This window comes from Brassica oleracea, chromosome C5 (assembly GCF_000695525.1).
Source record: "Brassica oleracea var. oleracea cultivar TO1000 chromosome C5, BOL, whole genome shotgun sequence".
NCBI classification, from domain to species: domain Eukaryota; kingdom Viridiplantae; phylum Streptophyta; class Magnoliopsida; order Brassicales; family Brassicaceae; genus Brassica; species Brassica oleracea.
In genome coordinates this window covers 43,249,169-43,264,583 of record NC_027752.1, presented here as the reverse complement: position 1 = coordinate 43,264,583, position 15,415 = coordinate 43,249,169, and the positions used below count along the sequence as shown (strand labels likewise).

At 40.0% G+C, this 15,415-nt stretch overlaps 5 protein-coding genes and 1 non-coding gene across 7 annotated transcripts; 3 read left to right on the top strand and 3 right to left on the bottom strand.

Moving 5' to 3' along the window:
* Nucleotides 1–21: 21 nt before the first annotated feature.
* LOC106292706 (putative pectate lyase 21) lies at nucleotides 22–2,449 on the bottom strand. The gene is made up of 5 exons (XM_013728348.1): nucleotides 2,033–2,449; nucleotides 1,306–1,657; nucleotides 1,016–1,226; nucleotides 848–916; nucleotides 22–437 (listed from the first exon to the last, which is right to left on the bottom strand). Exons 1-5 carry the CDS (start codon nucleotides 2,259–2,261, stop codon nucleotides 201–203), a joined length of 1,098 nt encoding a protein of 365 aa, XP_013583802.1. The 5' UTR covers nucleotides 2,262–2,449; the 3' UTR covers nucleotides 22–200.
* Nucleotides 2,450–2,622: 173 nt separating this feature from the next.
* Nucleotides 2,623–6,993, bottom strand: LOC106295751 (phosphatidate phosphatase PAH1). Its single transcript, XM_013731724.1, has 11 exons — nucleotides 6,721–6,993; nucleotides 5,133–6,407; nucleotides 4,462–5,066; nucleotides 4,300–4,373; nucleotides 4,129–4,213; nucleotides 3,887–3,973; nucleotides 3,704–3,776; nucleotides 3,548–3,591; nucleotides 3,316–3,444; nucleotides 3,135–3,236; nucleotides 2,623–3,055 (listed from the first exon to the last, which is right to left on the bottom strand). Exons 2-11 carry the CDS (start codon nucleotides 6,322–6,324, stop codon nucleotides 3,002–3,004), a joined length of 2,445 nt encoding a protein of 814 aa, XP_013587178.1. The 5' UTR covers nucleotides 6,325–6,407; nucleotides 6,721–6,993; the 3' UTR covers nucleotides 2,623–3,001.
* A 1,930-nt stretch (nucleotides 6,994–8,923) lies between these two features.
* Nucleotides 8,924–10,560, top strand: LOC106294656 (protein GPR107). The gene has a single exon (XM_013730266.1). The coding sequence runs from the start codon at nucleotides 8,999–9,001 to the stop codon at nucleotides 10,316–10,318; it is 1,320 nt and encodes a 439-aa protein (XP_013585720.1). The 5' UTR covers nucleotides 8,924–8,998; the 3' UTR covers nucleotides 10,319–10,560.
* Nucleotides 10,561–10,794: 234 nt separating this feature from the next.
* LOC106294655 (protoporphyrinogen oxidase) lies at nucleotides 10,795–12,429 on the bottom strand. The gene has a single exon (XM_013730265.1). The coding sequence runs from the start codon at nucleotides 12,330–12,332 to the stop codon at nucleotides 10,920–10,922; it is 1,413 nt and encodes a 470-aa protein (XP_013585719.1). The 5' UTR covers nucleotides 12,333–12,429; the 3' UTR covers nucleotides 10,795–10,919.
* Nucleotides 12,430–12,494: 65 nt separating this feature from the next.
* Nucleotides 12,495–14,468, top strand: LOC106294657 (serine/arginine-rich splicing factor RS2Z33-like; the record flags this gene model as incomplete). 2 transcript variants are annotated; one of them, XM_013730267.1, is given in 7 exon segments in its annotated part: nucleotides 12,495–12,594; nucleotides 12,958–13,090; nucleotides 13,547–13,586; nucleotides 13,695–13,790; nucleotides 13,881–14,074; nucleotides 14,165–14,272; nucleotides 14,375–14,468. In XM_013730267.1, coding segments are annotated over 6 exon segments (657 nt in total), but the record flags the coding sequence as incomplete, so codon positions are not given.
* Nucleotides 14,469–14,926: 458 nt separating this feature from the next.
* On the top strand, nucleotides 14,927–15,008 carry TRNAS-CGA. The gene has a single exon. It is a non-coding gene; the product is annotated as a tRNA-Ser (tRNA).
* Nucleotides 15,009–15,415: the final 407 nt, after the last annotated feature.

The following is a 15,415-nucleotide window of genomic DNA, read 5'->3' as shown; positions in this document are numbered from 1 at the left end:
TAACCCCAATATCATTTTTTATTTAAATTGTTTAACTTCTATTTGGTAACAGGTTCTGTATACATTATTGGTGTTATATGTGGAATGTCATAAATTTTCTAATCAGAAAAATTGGAATTAAACGAAGGAAGCCGACACAAGCATCACACAAGAACTTTCGACCACCGCCAGATAATCCAAATCATTGTAGTAAGCAATAATTATGCTGTGGTTGGAAGTTGGTCGGGTGGAAGCGGAAGGTTCTGCCAGCCAGTCGAGTGTTTAATATATTTCTTGAGTTTCTCTGTTGAACACTCGACGGTCCATCCAGAATAGTGTTGAGTCGGAGAGAACACGTGGTGCTCTTTGTCGTGGCTAAGACACGACTTGGCGCCGTTCAAGAACCAATCCCCTTCTGATCTTATAAAACCAGCTTCGGATTCCTCTTTATCGGCAGCCTAATTAATCACCAAACAAAAAATATATAACGTTATAACAAACAAATATAGAATTGTCTTTGAACAGCTAGGAACGCGTTCAGCAGAGATCAACCGTTGCCTCGACCAAGAAGAACATACTAACACAAAAAAGAACATATTAATGCTATACTGATACCATCACTTGGTTTATTATACTATAATCAAAGAAGTTTTCATAGAAATGATACAATCATGTAAGTAATCCACACGTCCATGCACATATTAAATGGTTTAGCTAATATTTTATTTCATCGTATAACGCATAGATTGAGTTCTAAGACAAGATTATGGGACCAAGACGTTACTATCAGAAAAAGAAACAATATGTAAAGAATAATCTGATGAATCTACAATAGTTTAAGAATCTGAAGAATACAGTGTAGACTTACCTTCTCAGTGATGTACTTAAACACAGTCTTCTTCTCACCAGCTTCATATATGTTGCACTGGGAATATACCTATCAAAATAACATACAAATGTAAGGAAACATATAAAACCGATGATGGCAAAATCGAAATTCAAACATATGTTCATGAATGATTTTTCATCGACGGACCTGAGCTTCGACGCCGGCTCCGACAGCGTAGATGGACCAGTGACGAGTGTAGTTGTTGAAGAGATGTATTTTTGCGAAGCGAACACGAGGGTGTCGCTGACGTGTACCATCGAAGAAGCAGTGATGAATCGTAACTCTTATGCATCGGTCCGTCACGTGACTTGGGTCCGCGCCGATCAACATCGTCTTGTTGTGGTTCACGAAATGGCATCTACCCATTTAATTAAATTAATTAATTAACACAACGGATATAGTTAACAGCTAATATTAATTTACTTATTTGTACGGACCTTGAGACAGTAATGTCAGTGCTTTCTCGTGTGATATCAATCAAACCATCATAGTAATTCTTGAGAGTACAACGATCAATCCAAATGGTGCTTGATTTTGGTTTGATCTGAATAGCGTCTGCGTCTGGTCCTACACCGCCTTCGAATTCAAGGTTACATATTATAACGTTTTCACTTTGTTTTAGCCTTAACCCTTTCCCTGTTATCTTCACCCGTTTCCCTCTTCCGTCCACCGTTTTGTGGGATGATACGTTCACAAACGAAGATAAGTGGATCGTTCCAGACACATCGAACACAATCCATAACGGTTCTGGCCTCTTACAAGCCTCTCGTAACGATCCTGGACCTTCGTCTACAAAAGTACATACGATTTCGTTTTACATAAACTCTTTAACATAAACTGTCCTAGTTCTGTTAAACAACGTCTATATATACCAAATCAGTATATATATTTTTTTGAACATAAATCAGTATATATTACTTTGAGAAAATGAGCAAGATTCTTGAATTTATGTCACAAGCTTTGATTTCAATATAACACATGACACTCAAAAAAATCTTCTTTATTTATGCAAGATTCAGATCCAATATAAGTATCAAACCGATATACAAAAATACTACAATATTTTTCTTTAATATTTTTGATTAGTTATTGAAAACTATTTGTTCCTAAATTTAAATTTTATCAACAGAAAGATACAGTAAAAATAACTGAAAGGGAATTTACCAGCTAAAGAAGTGACGTGGCAAACCGGACCATTAAGACCACCAACGGCGGCGCGGCCGAAACCCTCGGCCTTTCCCGCGAGGGAGCGGAGGCTTGAGTCTACGTGGCAATAAGGTTCCACAGTCATGTGGGGAACGGATGTTGACGATGAAGATGTATGAGCTGGAGAGGGTACTGGGAAAGGGGCGTTGTGGTGATGGGATCTGTGAAGGCCGTGTAAGTTTCCCATAGCTTACTTATACTAATAAATATCGAATTTAATTTTGGACAGTTTCAGTTTTTATGTATTTTTGGGAGGTTATGGGATATATTTACTCTTTGTTGCAACTGAAACTCACCATTGATGTTAACTTTGTTGGAACTGTGGAAGGAGAATCATTCATCTTTTGTCCTCTCTCTTTTTTGTTGTTGTTGCCGACAATAGCTTTTTAAACAAAGATATTTATTTCTGGAGTTTTATCAGATATTTTAGCATTATCTATGTAGTTCATTTTAAAGTTCTATTTCTAAAATACTAAAGCTATTAATTAAAAAAATTATAAGACTTTATAAAGTTGACAAACCGAATTTTTTTTGCAACCAGCAACATTCTAAGAGAAGGGGGTTAACTAATAAATGAGCTTTTACATACCAGAAGTTTTGTTTTTCTGTAACATACCAATAAAGTATTAAGTTAAAATTTTCTTCTTATTGTATATGAACTCTAGAAAGAAATCTATTTCCTTGTAGAAGAAAATTATTGGATTCATTTCGGTTCAGCGTATCCCTTAAGACTACATAACATTGTCACATCTTATATAATTCTTTCCCTACTGTATCAAACTCCTACCTGAGACGTTACAAAGTAGACACAAGTTCCAGCTCTTTTGTGTATATAAAATCACAGAAAAGGCTTACAAAAGTCTGATCATGGAGTTCCAAATAGCATCCATGGTGGACCCACCTGCAGCTCATTTCTAACTGTTTTCTTCAGTCGACCTCTTCTACTGGCAGTTTCCAGAAGTTCCATGGGTTATAATCTTCCTGTAAATGTGTAACCAAACAATTGATGAATCTATACATTACATTTGGTAATAAAGGCTGATTCTAGCTTTAGTTTAACCTGCTCAACAAGTGAAGTTGGAGGAAACATGTCGTTCACAAGGGTATGAAGTGATGTGTACGACTTCTTAACATCTATGCGATGTCCTGTTGCTACCTCTCCCTGATCAATTTTTTAAAGCACAGAGTCTCTCACTCTCAGTACATTCCAACAAATAATCAATCATGCATTTTCAGATTACCTTTGGGTTGATAATGAATATCTTTCCCTTGGGGATTCCGAGTTTCCTGTAACTCAGCTCATCAGTGTCTCTGTTCCCAAATCCAGCGTAGAACGGGTTGTAATCCTTTGGGAAGAGTTTCCTGATATCCTGCACATTATTACATTTGCAAACTTGTTATTATCTAAAGATATGCCGCTAGTTTTAAACATTCTCTCTTATGTCCCATAAACAAAACGATAAAAACTTTTACCTCCAAACATGCAATCTTGAATTCATGAGGTGCTCTTCTTATCACTGCAAAGCATTTATAAAGTATTTGAGAAAAAGGAATAAAAGATTCTTACTATGAGTTACTAAAAGTACGTTTAACTTGCTACTAATGAATCTCCAAGGCATTAAGATTAACCTTCACGGTACAACGCTGGAAACAGCCCGTCTGGTGAAATGACTACAGGACCGTTAGGCAGAGCTTTTCCGTCCTGCAAGCCGGAAAAAGAAACAATAAGCAAAGAGATCTCCTAACAAAAGGTTATTCATGACGGTTATGGATTGAAGTGCCAATTCAAAGGTAACAAAAACTCAGTCTAACCTGTTTTAGATTATTTAAGAAACTTCTTGTTAGATATGCCTGAACAATGGCACGAGCGCTCAGAAATAGCAGCTGGTATCCATTCTCCTGAAAAATTAAAGCAAATGCAAATCATAATGTGAGATTCATAACTACAGAGGTGCAAATTACCCAAGGAAAGAAGCAAACACTTGAACAAATTGTATCTTATATAACCAATCAAAGTGGAAGAAGCTAGACTTGACTAAAACCTGTAAAATTACCTTAATGGCTGAAAAAAGCTTGGCCACACCAGACTGTGTCCAGTCCTTTCCAACCAAAGGCATGAACTGACCTAACACATCAGATCTGCAAAAGGATTCAAAGCATAAGTCTCGCTATTACAATTCTAATACAAAAACAGTTTAGCTTCATTAAGGATTCAAAAGCTGTACTTAGTTATAGTCCCATCAACATCTGAAATTACAATCTTAGTGTCCCATCTCCACCGGTAAATATGTGCATCAACCTAATTAAAAACAAAAAAAACAAAGTTAGAAGAATATTCCACAGGGTGCGTTCAAAATTTTTAAGTAATGTTACTAATAATAACAAACCTGTTGTGTTCCAAGAACTCTTGTGGAGAAACTAAAAGTGATCATATTCTGACCATCTTTCAGATTCAGAGACGCGATCTGCTCATTAGTAGGGACATTGGTTCTCACAAGCTGCCTACGCGGAGACTCATGGCGGCTCTCCGCGGCTGATAGCACCTCCGGCGAGTTCTGCAAGCCAGGCTCGGAATCAACAAACAGATCCTCTTCGCTCGAGGAGTTGCTACTCGTGTGCTCGATCGTTTTCACCCTTCTAAAAGGAATAGGCCAGAGTCTCCATCTTCTTCCGGACGAAGATGGAGTTGTTGCTGCAGCTTCATCATCATCCTTGGGCTTTGAAGATTCGTTTTCCTCCACGGAGATCACATCCTCTGGCTGAATATCTAAGTCTAGATCGAATGCAACCTTTCCAAGTATGATTCGAGCAGCTTTCTTCCATGGCATGTACGTTTCTCTGATCCTAACGACTAGATTTTCGCTTTCGAGGATTGATGCTGCTGAGTTTTTGTATTCTTCTATGGAGATTATATGCGTGTTAAAGACTTCAGCAGCTGCGGTGAGTCCCATGCCTTGACGAAGCTCGTCCTTGCAAAGTGATAGCTCATACTCTGTAAAGATAAAACCACCGTTAAAAAAAAAAAGTAAAAACTAGATGTAAAAAAAAAGTTACTTACTCAGTTCTATGTCCACACTAGAAGTTGCAGCTACTGAATCAATAGTGTTCCTGTTCTCGCTATCCTTATTTGGTTTCGATGGAGTTAGTTGCTCATCTTCCTCCCTTGTTGAATCTATAGAGACTCTCTCAGATGCTTCTGACTCAATTAAGATGGCAGTTTCTGCAGAAGTTTTTGTCTGTTCATCTTCACATTCTGACTCCGTATTAGCATCAACAGATTCCTCAGTTATTCTCACTTCTTCTGTTGTTAGTTGAGTTGTAGAAGATTCAGAACCATCAATGAGAGTATTCACTGTTTCAACAGCCACTTCCTCTTCACCTCTAGCATTTTCTGTGACTGCAGTAGATAGAAGCTCACCTTCTTTTAGATTCTGAGCTGGCTCCTCAGACTTCACATTCTCACCAGGTTGTGACAGTTCAGTATAATGAGAATCTTTTACGGTAATATCACGAGAACGGGAATCTACTTTCTCAGATGACTCTACTTTGCTGATAAACTCAGTATCCCAAGAAGTCTCAGAGGAAGCAAACTCAGTATTCCCTTCACAAAACTCAGTCCCATCGCCAGGAGCCAAATGAAACTGAGGAGTGTTCAACCGTAGATTCTCAGCCTCCTGCTCCGCCGCCGAGACAGGAGCCGTTAGTATACGTCCATCAACACTCACCAAAACCACTTCAGAGTCTGATCCTTGACCCTCCCCATACTCAGAGGTAGGAGAAGGCGGATCATCATCATCATCATCATCCTGGAAATCATAATACCTCCTGTTACAATCAGACTCCGTCCTGTCAAGCCGACTCAAAGAGTTGAAACCTTCTCTCTCAGCACCAGCGTCTGATAAACTATGCTCAAGGCGTAAACCGTTGTTCTCATTACCATTGTTATTCTCTGTGTTGTCATTAGCTGCTGCAGGATCAACCTCTCTGATGAAATACGCTTCCCCGGAGTTGTCGAGATACATGTGGAAATCAGCTTCGGTGCCATTCACGGAGATCTTCACGAACTTCTCTGCGCCTTTGAGAACGCCTTGGAACTTGCCGAACCTGACGTACCAGGGCGTGCTGCGGAAGGAGCCGTCTTCTTGTTGGACGACGATCGCATCGATGGCGCCACCGAAGGGGTGGAACGGTGTGGCGACGGAGTAAACGCCTTGAGAAATCAAGCTCCCGAATCTTCCGACCAAACTCATTTCGTTAAAGCTAAGACAAGACCTTTCACTGTCCTAATCATATACAAGGTGTAGGAAAGTATAAAGCTTTGTGATTTCCCAACCTGTATATGAAAGAAAACAACCCAACAATCCAAATTTAGAAAACCCCAGAAGGGTTAGTCAAATCATAACTAAGAAAAGAAAACCCAGCAAATTCCATTTCTATTACAACTCTCCGACCAGACTTGTCCGAATTCGGACATGCAGTTGTTCCAGCAAACATCAGGTTTCGAACTAAATTTAAGCAGATTTAAATCAAACATGGGTTTAATTGTTGGAGAGATGCGGCAATATTCGGTGATGATCCACTATCTAAATCTCAAGAGTCGGAAATCGCGATAACGAAAAATGATCAAGTTTCGAATTTAAACTTACAGATTAGGAAGTGTCCAGCGGAGAATCCGAGAAAACTAAACGCCGGCGGAATAAACGATGAATCCAATTATATTGGATTTAATTGTTTTTTTTTTTCTGTAAATTTCTCCTATTCTATCAAATTGCATTGAAAGTTTTTTTTTCTTCTATATATCCAGGTCGAGAAGACTTTTCTTTTGCTTAGTGGATTGTATTTTACCGGTGGGTGGATTTTCCGCGAAAGAGAGAAAAGATGCTTGTTTGGATAACCTGGGAAAAAAAGTTATCCGCCATTACTAAGAGAGACTGGTTGCTTATATAAGATTGAGTGCCTGTGATCGGAGGGAGAATTACGAGAAGGGTCCAGGGTATGATTGGTCGTAATTAGTTGGTTTTTATGAGGGTATGATTGGTATTTGAGCTAATTACTCACTTAATTCTTTTAATGCCGAATAATTATGATATCACAAATTAAAATAAATATTACGGACAGTCGACAATTCTACATTTTTTGGCTCATTTTTATACTCCTAAATTTTTTTAGATTATCTAAACTAATTATTTACTTAATTTTTAGACTCCATTTTTTATTTCTTGTATTGTGATGAGTTTTCTCTTTATTTTCATTTTTTTTACTTCAAAATAAATTTAAATTCTTCATACATTGTCATAAAAAAAATAATTCATGTGCCAATATAAAATGGTGGAAAATAGTTTTGGTAAAGACAGTAGTAAAATTATATAAACAATTCTTTTTTGGTAAAAAAAAGTATTATCATTTTTTTTAATGAGAACCCAAACACTATAAATAGTTTTTTTTGAGAGTGAATTGAATCCAAGTGGCTATAGTTACACTCAGCAGCTCATTCACTCAGGTCAACTCATTCATTCAGGTCAACTCAGTGTTGGTTTATATAAACAAAGCTTTGGTAAAGACCCTAGTAAAATTATAGAAAAAAATGGATGGTCGTGGTCGTGGGAATATTACAATCCAGTGACCCACACGATAGCATAATAGTGGGATATTCTTTTTCTACACGTAAAATACCATTTTTGCTTGTTTATACCAACAAGCCAAAACTATACATGCAGTCTTTAAAGGCAAAATATACTTTTGCCCAACAAAAAGGCAAAATATACTTATATAGACATGCCATTTTTCTTATATATATGCAGAGAGACATGCAAGTGATAAAAAAAAAACATTCTCATTTGACTCGTTTTCTTTAAGCCACATCATTGTCAGCAGTGCCGTGCTCAGATATTAAGGGGCCTAAGGCAAAATTAACAAAAACTTTATTTATCACAATTGTTATAAAAATATGCAAACAATTATGATAAAGTTTATACAACTCATTGTATCTGTAAATAATATGAATAATTTTATAAAATATATGAGTATTTTATTAGTGTTATTAAAAACTAGATATGTTTTTGAAAAGCACACATTTAATAAACTAAAAAAAAATCAGTAATTAATATTAAAAGTTAGCTATTCAGATTAAATGATATATCTAGAATATTTTTAAATAAGTTAATTTAATCCACACTAATAACTTAGAAATTTATAAAAGAATGAAAACCAATTAGTTACACTATAAAACTAGAAGTGAGCAAAATTAAATATAAAACATAAATAAAACAACCAAAAGGAACAAAATCTAACTAAATAACCCTTATAAATGTATGGGAAGTTAGTTAGTATAGCTAAAAAACATAAACTCTGAAACAAAGTCACAGTATTTAACCAAGCGACCAATTAAGCTAATTATATTTGGGAAATAGGGGCCCTTGAATTTGATAAATCTTGTGGGGGCCTGAGGCATTTGCCTCTTTTGTAATACAGTAGGCACGACTCTGATTGTCAGGGCTGGCTCTGGTGGTCGCTCATTTAATTTGATACGCAAATAAGTACCATTTTAGCTTTATACATCAGCTACGGTCGCATTTGATATGAATAGTTGTAAATTACTGGCTCACTTCATACTTTGTCCGTCCATTCTAGCAGAAAACAAAATTGCTCTGAAGAAGACAATGCACGTGTTTACACATTCTCCTTACCTACCAAATGCCAACCGTTCTAACCTCTCTCTTTACTTTTATGTCGATCAGGGAGGCCCAATGGGCTTGGACTAAAGCCTGGTCAATCAATTTGCGACGGAAGCCCAAAAACCTTCAGTCTACAGACGACACCGTTTGCTTCCGCCACTCGAAAACGGGTTAAACGCCATTTATCGTTTCTCCAAAGGGAAACCCAAACGAGAAGCATCGTCTCTCTACTCAACTGTTACGCCGCAAAATGACGAAACTACCCCTCTTCGTCTCCCTCCTCCTCTCCGCCGCCAGTTTCATCACCCGCACATCGGCGGAGACAAAGTCCCTCACAATCTCCGACGACGACAGACCGATGATCCTCTTCGAGAAGTTCGGATTCACTCGATCGGGCCACGTCAGCGTCTCCGTCTCCTCCGTATCGGTAACCTCCCCTTCGGCCGCCGCGATCCCGGATCCGTCGCGGCTAGGGTTCTTCCTCATGTCGGAGGAGTCGCTCCTCCAGGTCCTCCTCGAGATCCAGCAGAACCCTAGCTTCTGCGTGCTCGACTCCCCTCACGTCCTCCACCTCTTCACGTTCCACGATCTATCGCCCCCGCCGAGCTCCAGTTACGAGCACTTGTACCCCGTGACTTCCCCCAACGAGTACTCTCTGTTCTTCGTCAATTGCGTGAGGGATACGAAGATCTCGATGAAGGTCAGAACGGAGATGTATAACTTAGATCCGAACGGGTCGAAGGATTACCTTCCCGCCGGGTCAACCCGTTTACCCGAATTGTATTTCTTATTCTTTATCGGATACTTAGCTTTCCTCGGTCTGTGGGGGTATGCTTGTTGGGTTAATAAAAGAGTCGTTCATAGGATCCACGTCCTCATGGCGGCGCTTCTGTTAATGAAGGCTTTGAATCTGATCTGCGCCGCTGAGGATAAACACTACGTGAAGGTCACGGGGACTCCTCACGGATGGGACGTGTTGTTCTATATTTTTCAGTTTATCCGCGTGGTTCTTTTATTCACGGTGATTGTGTTGATTGGAACTGGGTGGTCTTTCTTGAAGCCGTTCTTGCAGGAGAAAGAGAAGAACGTGTTGATGGTTGTTGTTCCTCTTCAGGTTCTCGCCAACATTGCCTCCGTTGTGATCGGAGAGACGGGGCCTTTTATTAAAGATTGGGTGACTTGGAACCAGGTGTTCTTGCTTGTGGATATAGTGTGCTGTTGTGCTATCTTGTTCCCTATTGTTTGGTCGATACGTTCGTTGAGAGAGACTTCGAAAACCGATGGGAAAGCGGCAAGGAACTTGGCGAAGTTGACTCTGTTTAGACAGTTTTATATTGTTGTGATAGGGTACTTGTATTTTACGAGGATCGTGGTGTTTGCGTTGAAGTCGATTGCTGCGTATAAGTATCTGTGGGTGAGCAATGCGGCTGAGGAGATTGCGAGTCTGGTGTTTTACATGGTGATGTTCTATATGTTTAGGCCGGTTGAGAAGAATGAGTATTTTGTTCTTGATGAAGAAGATGAAGAAGCTGCGGAGTTGGTCTTGAAGGAGGATGATTTTGATCTCTGAATCAGATCAAGAACTTTCATTGACTATATAAGCTCGCCGTGGAGGTTTGCTTTTTCTTTTCTTCTTCCTTTTCTATTGTTACTTCAAATGTAGTTTATTTGTAAAGGGGAATAACTATGTAGTGTTTTACTCTTATATTGTAAAAGCTTATTTGTCCCCTAAGACTGTTTTTGCTTGTAAGAAAGATTAGTGCATCTGTTGTTGACTGTGTGTATTGCCATTTACTGCACTCCCCAGTTCGATATCAGGTCTCTTGAACTCGAATATTTTTGGTTTGTAATATATGAATCTTCTGACCAAAAATATAAATATGAATATTTTGGATTGAAACTTAGGGGAAAGATCTGAGGTTAATGTCTTCCTCGCTTTGTAAAACCATGGAAATGGCATACAGATCATCACAGGTCTAACCTCTCATCACTGTGTTTCATTGCTCATCATCCGAGAGAAGCATTGGCCTTCTAGCCTTCTAGGTATTCAGACGAACCAGTTGACACTAGTATACATATGATTTTAAAGGATGCATACTACAGCAAGGCATGACTATGGTTACAAAAAGAATCATGAAAATAAACAAAAGCAACAGATTCAATTAGAGAGCTCAAACTAGTCCCTTTTCTAGTAACAAAGCTTCCGCAGCTCGTCTCCCAGAGAACAAAGCACCGTCAAACGTAGCAGAAGTCATGTAATCACCGCATAAGTAAAGACCCGACCCAACACGAGGATTCTTAACCAACTCAGTGGGTGGGCACTGGTTCGGTTGAGCAAATTGGATCCGGTATGTTCTCAAATGTCTCCATGACGTAACTAAAGACTCACCGAACCAACCAGAGAGTTCTCTGAGAACCTCTGCTGCTAAATCATCATCGGATCTATCCTCGAACGAACCGATCAATGATACCGAAACCAGAGCCTTTCCCGGCGGCGCGTATGTCCGAGCAACGTTTGTAGGAAAAAACATGTTGTTGATGATACCGGTGTTCGTCCCGTTGAGAAACAGAACCGGATCTTGCACCGGTATCTGATCCGGTTCAGCTGTAAAGTAAATGCAAACAGTGCTCCGAGCCGGTTTAGTAATAACCGGTTCTCTAATACCGCTCAGAAGCTTATCCACTTGGGGTTGCTCGACGGCGAGTACAACACCTAACTCTGCATTCAAAACGCCGCCGTCTTGGAGTCTCACTATAGGCGGACCCGAATCCGACCCGTTTGGATACTCCAACGAAGCGACCCTAGTGTTCATCAAGATAGAATCAGCGGGTAGTTTCGCCGCCAACTGGTTAGGGATCTCTCCGATCCCCATGGAGGGAAGCGTGTTTTCTCCGAGAGCAAGACACCTGAAAATAAAATCGAATAGCTTCGACGTCGTTTCGAGGTCTCTGTCAAAGAAAATCCCGCCGAAGAACGGCCGGAAAAACCGATCGAGAATCTCATCGGAGAAACCGATGCCCCGGAGGAGATCAATAGTCGGAACTTCTTCGGCGCTAGTCAATATCTCTTCGTCCGATTTAATCAGAACCCTAGCTCTCGTCAACGCGATGAGCCCCTTGTCAACAACGGATCCGATCGGGTTTGTTAGAGACGCCACTGAGTCTAATAAATGACGGAGAGGATCGGCCACCGTGTGAAACTCCCCGCCGTAGAAAACCTTAGCTCCGGCGTAGAATCTCTGCAGATCAAGGGCCTCGTAATCGAGAAGCTTCTTGGCTTCGGGGTACGCGGTGATGAAAATCTGAAACCCTCTGTCGAGGAAGAATCCGTCGACGATGTCTGTGCGGACGCGGCCGCCGACGCCGTCGGAAGCTTCGAGGAGCAGGAAAGGGATTCGTTGGGAGGCGAGGCGAGTGGCGGCGGCTAAGCCGGCGAGTCCGGCGCCGACGATGATGACGCCGGTCTGGTTCTCTTGGGTGGAAGATCGAGCTACGGAGACGCGTCGGTATCGGAGATTTGCATGACGGCGAGGGGAGAGATGAGGAGGAGGAGATGAGGTTGGGAGAGAGATCGCCAGTGGCATTTTTAAAGGTTTGGATAAGGTTTTGTTTCTGATTCGTTAAAATATTTTCCCCCGCGAAGAAAATAATTTGTCTGTGGAGAATTAAAAAAAAAAAGAAATCACGAAAATTGTTAGTATGAGATCTGAGCCGTTGGTTGGTATCAATTAATATTGACCGTCAGATGCTTTCTCCCTCTTTTATGTGTGTGTGTGTGTTTATAAGAGAGAAGTGAAAAAGTTAGGTTAAAGCTTCGCGGAGCGCGGCGAAGTATCTGATCACGAGGTATGTATGAGCTTTGCTGGGAAACTTTCTTTCTTCTTACTCTTTATCTTCCGGATTGATCTTGATTTCGAATCATATCATAGAAACCAATCGGTCATTGATTCCGTTACGAATTTCAATCGAAAAGAAGTTTTTCGTTTTAATCTGGTTTCAGATCTGTATACGCTCAAAAGGTGATACCTTTGAATGATTCATAATTTCTACTGGCATTGTGATTTTGCCAAATTTTTCATTATTGAAAAGGTCCAAGCTTTCAATCATATCATTACGTTAGACGATTTGATGCTCTTAGAAGTCAGAAACTGTAGTGTTTTGTTACAGTCGAGGTCAAGATTTTAAAAGAACGTGTTTTTGTTTCTGTAGGGTTGAAGATGCCTCGCTATGATGATCGTTACAGCAGCAATGACCGATACGGCGGTGCGCGTCTCTATGTTGGCCACCTCTCCTCTCGAACAAGGGAACGCGATCTTGAACACCTCTTCAGCAAATACGGAAGGTAACTTTTTTTTTCTCTGTTTTCAGCTCTTCTTTGTTTGCAAACATAGCTTCTCATGTGCTCGAACTTTGAACTTAGTCAGTTTCTGTGGTTTTGTTTTGAATATGCATCTCTGGTTCAGCTTATTTTTAAGGTTTATAGCAGCCTTACGGATGAATAACAGTTGATATGTGTATTAGTTAGCTTATATGGGTGGGAGTGTCGTGGCTTAACATGTAGTATATATTAACCTGAGTGATCTTGTTGAAGGTTTCTTGACCTGGAGGTTTGTGGTGAGAGAGAGAGGGTTTTGGTGGTTCTGTTTGTTGCGTGTTTTGGTCGTGAAAATGGAAACAATCTCAAATCTGGTGTTCTGTTCTGCCCTTGTTGGTTGTGAAGTATCATAGCTACTACACCAGTAGCATTTGTTAAAAGTAAAATGATGGCCTTACTGTTTCTGGCAAACCATTTCTGCAGAATTCGAGATTTGGACATGAAGCGTGACTATGCCTTCATTGTAAGTAGTATCCCTAGAACTATGTAATTCGTTAGCTTTTTTCATTATGTAAACTGTATCCTATTGATGGCTCTCTGTTTGGTATATATCTCAACTGTTTGACCACAGGAGTTCAGTGATCCTAGAGATGCTGATGATGCGAGGTACAGGCTGGACGGAAGAGACTTTGATGGAAGCCGTATCACTGTGGAGTTTGCCAGAGGGGTATAATCTTATATTTTTATGAAAAAATCTTCTGTCCTTCTTCGGTTTTAGTCTTCTAATTATCTTCCATCTAATCCTTTTCTGTTGTAGACACCTCGTGGTTCCCGTGAATTTTCTTCATCGAGCAGAGGCCCTCCGCCAGGGAGTGGTCGTTGCTTCAACTGTGGTCTTGAAGGACACTGGGCTCGAGATTGCTCTGCTGGTGACTGGAAGAACAAATGTTATCGATGTGGTGATAGGGGTCACATCGAGAGGAACTGCAAGAACAGTCCTAAGAAGCTCAGGTACAGTTTGACAATCCCATGTTGCACCTTTCCTAGCTTGACAATCTCTAGAAGTTCTAGTTTGATGATTTTATTTTGATTGTATCTCAGGCGGGACGCAAGTTACTCAAGATCGCCGGTTAGGTCTCGGTCTAGGTCTCCTCCTCGTCGCAGAAGAAGAAGCCCCAGCAGAAGCTATAGCGGTGACCGTAGTTACAGGTATAATGATGTCCCAATATCACATATTGTTTTCACATTATCAAACACAAGTTTTGATTCTGAGGCAACTCTTTTATGTTCTGTCTGGGTCTGTTTTCTCAGTCGCTCCAGATCACCGGTTAGGAAGGAAACGGATCGTAGCCCTGAAGCTGCAAGGAGCAGAAGCCCTGAAGCTGCAAGGAGCAGAAGCCCTGAACTAATGGTGGACAACTCTCCTCCATCCAAAGATAGGAAACGAAGTTTGACTCTTGAAGAAGGCAGCCCAATGCGTGAGAAGAACAGCCCCAAGGAGAAAGAACTGAGCCCGAGAGGAAACGATGATGGAGGTATTGGAACCAATGAGCAAGACCGAAGCCCTAGTCCTAGAGAGGACCGTAGCCCTGTGGAGGATGATGAGCAGTGAAGAGTGGGGAAACAAATGTTGGTGATTGCTTAAGAGTGTCCTCAAAAGACTTTAATGGTTTTAGACAACTGTAATGGATTCTGTTATTTCTCCTGAATGTTTGGTTGGAGCCTTGGAGGCTTGGCTTTGTAGTTCTGACTCTTTCATTTTTCTGAAATCTTATCTGATTCTCAGTTATTATGAGTCCTATTGTTAATGCACTTTCGTATGCTTTTAATCTTTAAAAACTACACATGGTCCTTCATTCGAAAGTCAATATGTCCGAGTGGTTAAGGAGACAAACTCGAAATCTGTTGGGATTTGCCTGCGCAGGTTCGAATCCTGTTGTTGACGAATATCTTTTACATTTCATTACGAATATTGTGTTTCATGTTCTCCTAAAAATCAGATTCCTTTTGCAGTTAAAAGTGGAAACAAAACTTTAACCTCTTTAGAGTAAAGAAGAGGTCGTGCTTAGTCTCTGCTTCTCCCCTATTGTGTACTTACTAGCCCGGGATTTTTTATTTTTTTCTAATTTAAGTTTTTAAATTATTTATATTTAGGTTATGATATATATTTATATAAATGTTAAGATGCATGTCATAATTAAAATTTATTTTTAAATTTTAACACGTTAAATTAACATATTTTTTACTATTTAAATATTTTTTTGTTATTTTGTTGGCTATCTAGTTATCATATTTAGCAAAACTATCTGTTGAGTGTTGGAATAAATGTTTTAGATATTTAATTAAACTGCA

Coding starts and splice junctions, on each gene's coding strand:
- LOC106292706 (XM_013728348.1), bottom strand. CDS start 2,261: ATGGGAAACTTACACGGCCTTCACAGATCCCATCACCACAACGCCCCT. Junction 917..1,015: donor GAGCCGGCGTCGAAGCTCAG/GTCCGTCGATGA, acceptor TTATTTTGATAG/GTATATTCCCAGTGCAACAT. Junction 438..847: donor TTAAGTACATCACTGAGAAG/GTAAGTCTACAC, acceptor GTGATTAATTAG/GCTGCCGATAAAGAGGAATC.
- LOC106294655 (XM_013730265.1), bottom strand. CDS start 12,332: ATGCCACTGGCGATCTCTCTCCCAACCTCATCTCCTCCTCCTCATCTC.
- LOC106294656 (XM_013730266.1), top strand. CDS start 8,999: ATGACGAAACTACCCCTCTTCGTCTCCCTCCTCCTCTCCGCCGCCAGT.
- LOC106295751 (XM_013731724.1), bottom strand. CDS start 6,324: ATGAGTTTGGTCGGAAGATTCGGGAGCTTGATTTCTCAAGGCGTTTAC. Junction 4,214..4,299: donor GTTGATGGGACTATAACTAA/GTACAGCTTTTG, acceptor ATCCTTTTGCAG/ATCTGATGTGTTAGGTCAGT. Junction 3,445..3,547: donor TCAAGATTGCATGTTTGGAG/GTAAAAGTTTTT, acceptor AATAATGTGCAG/GATATCAGGAAACTCTTCCC.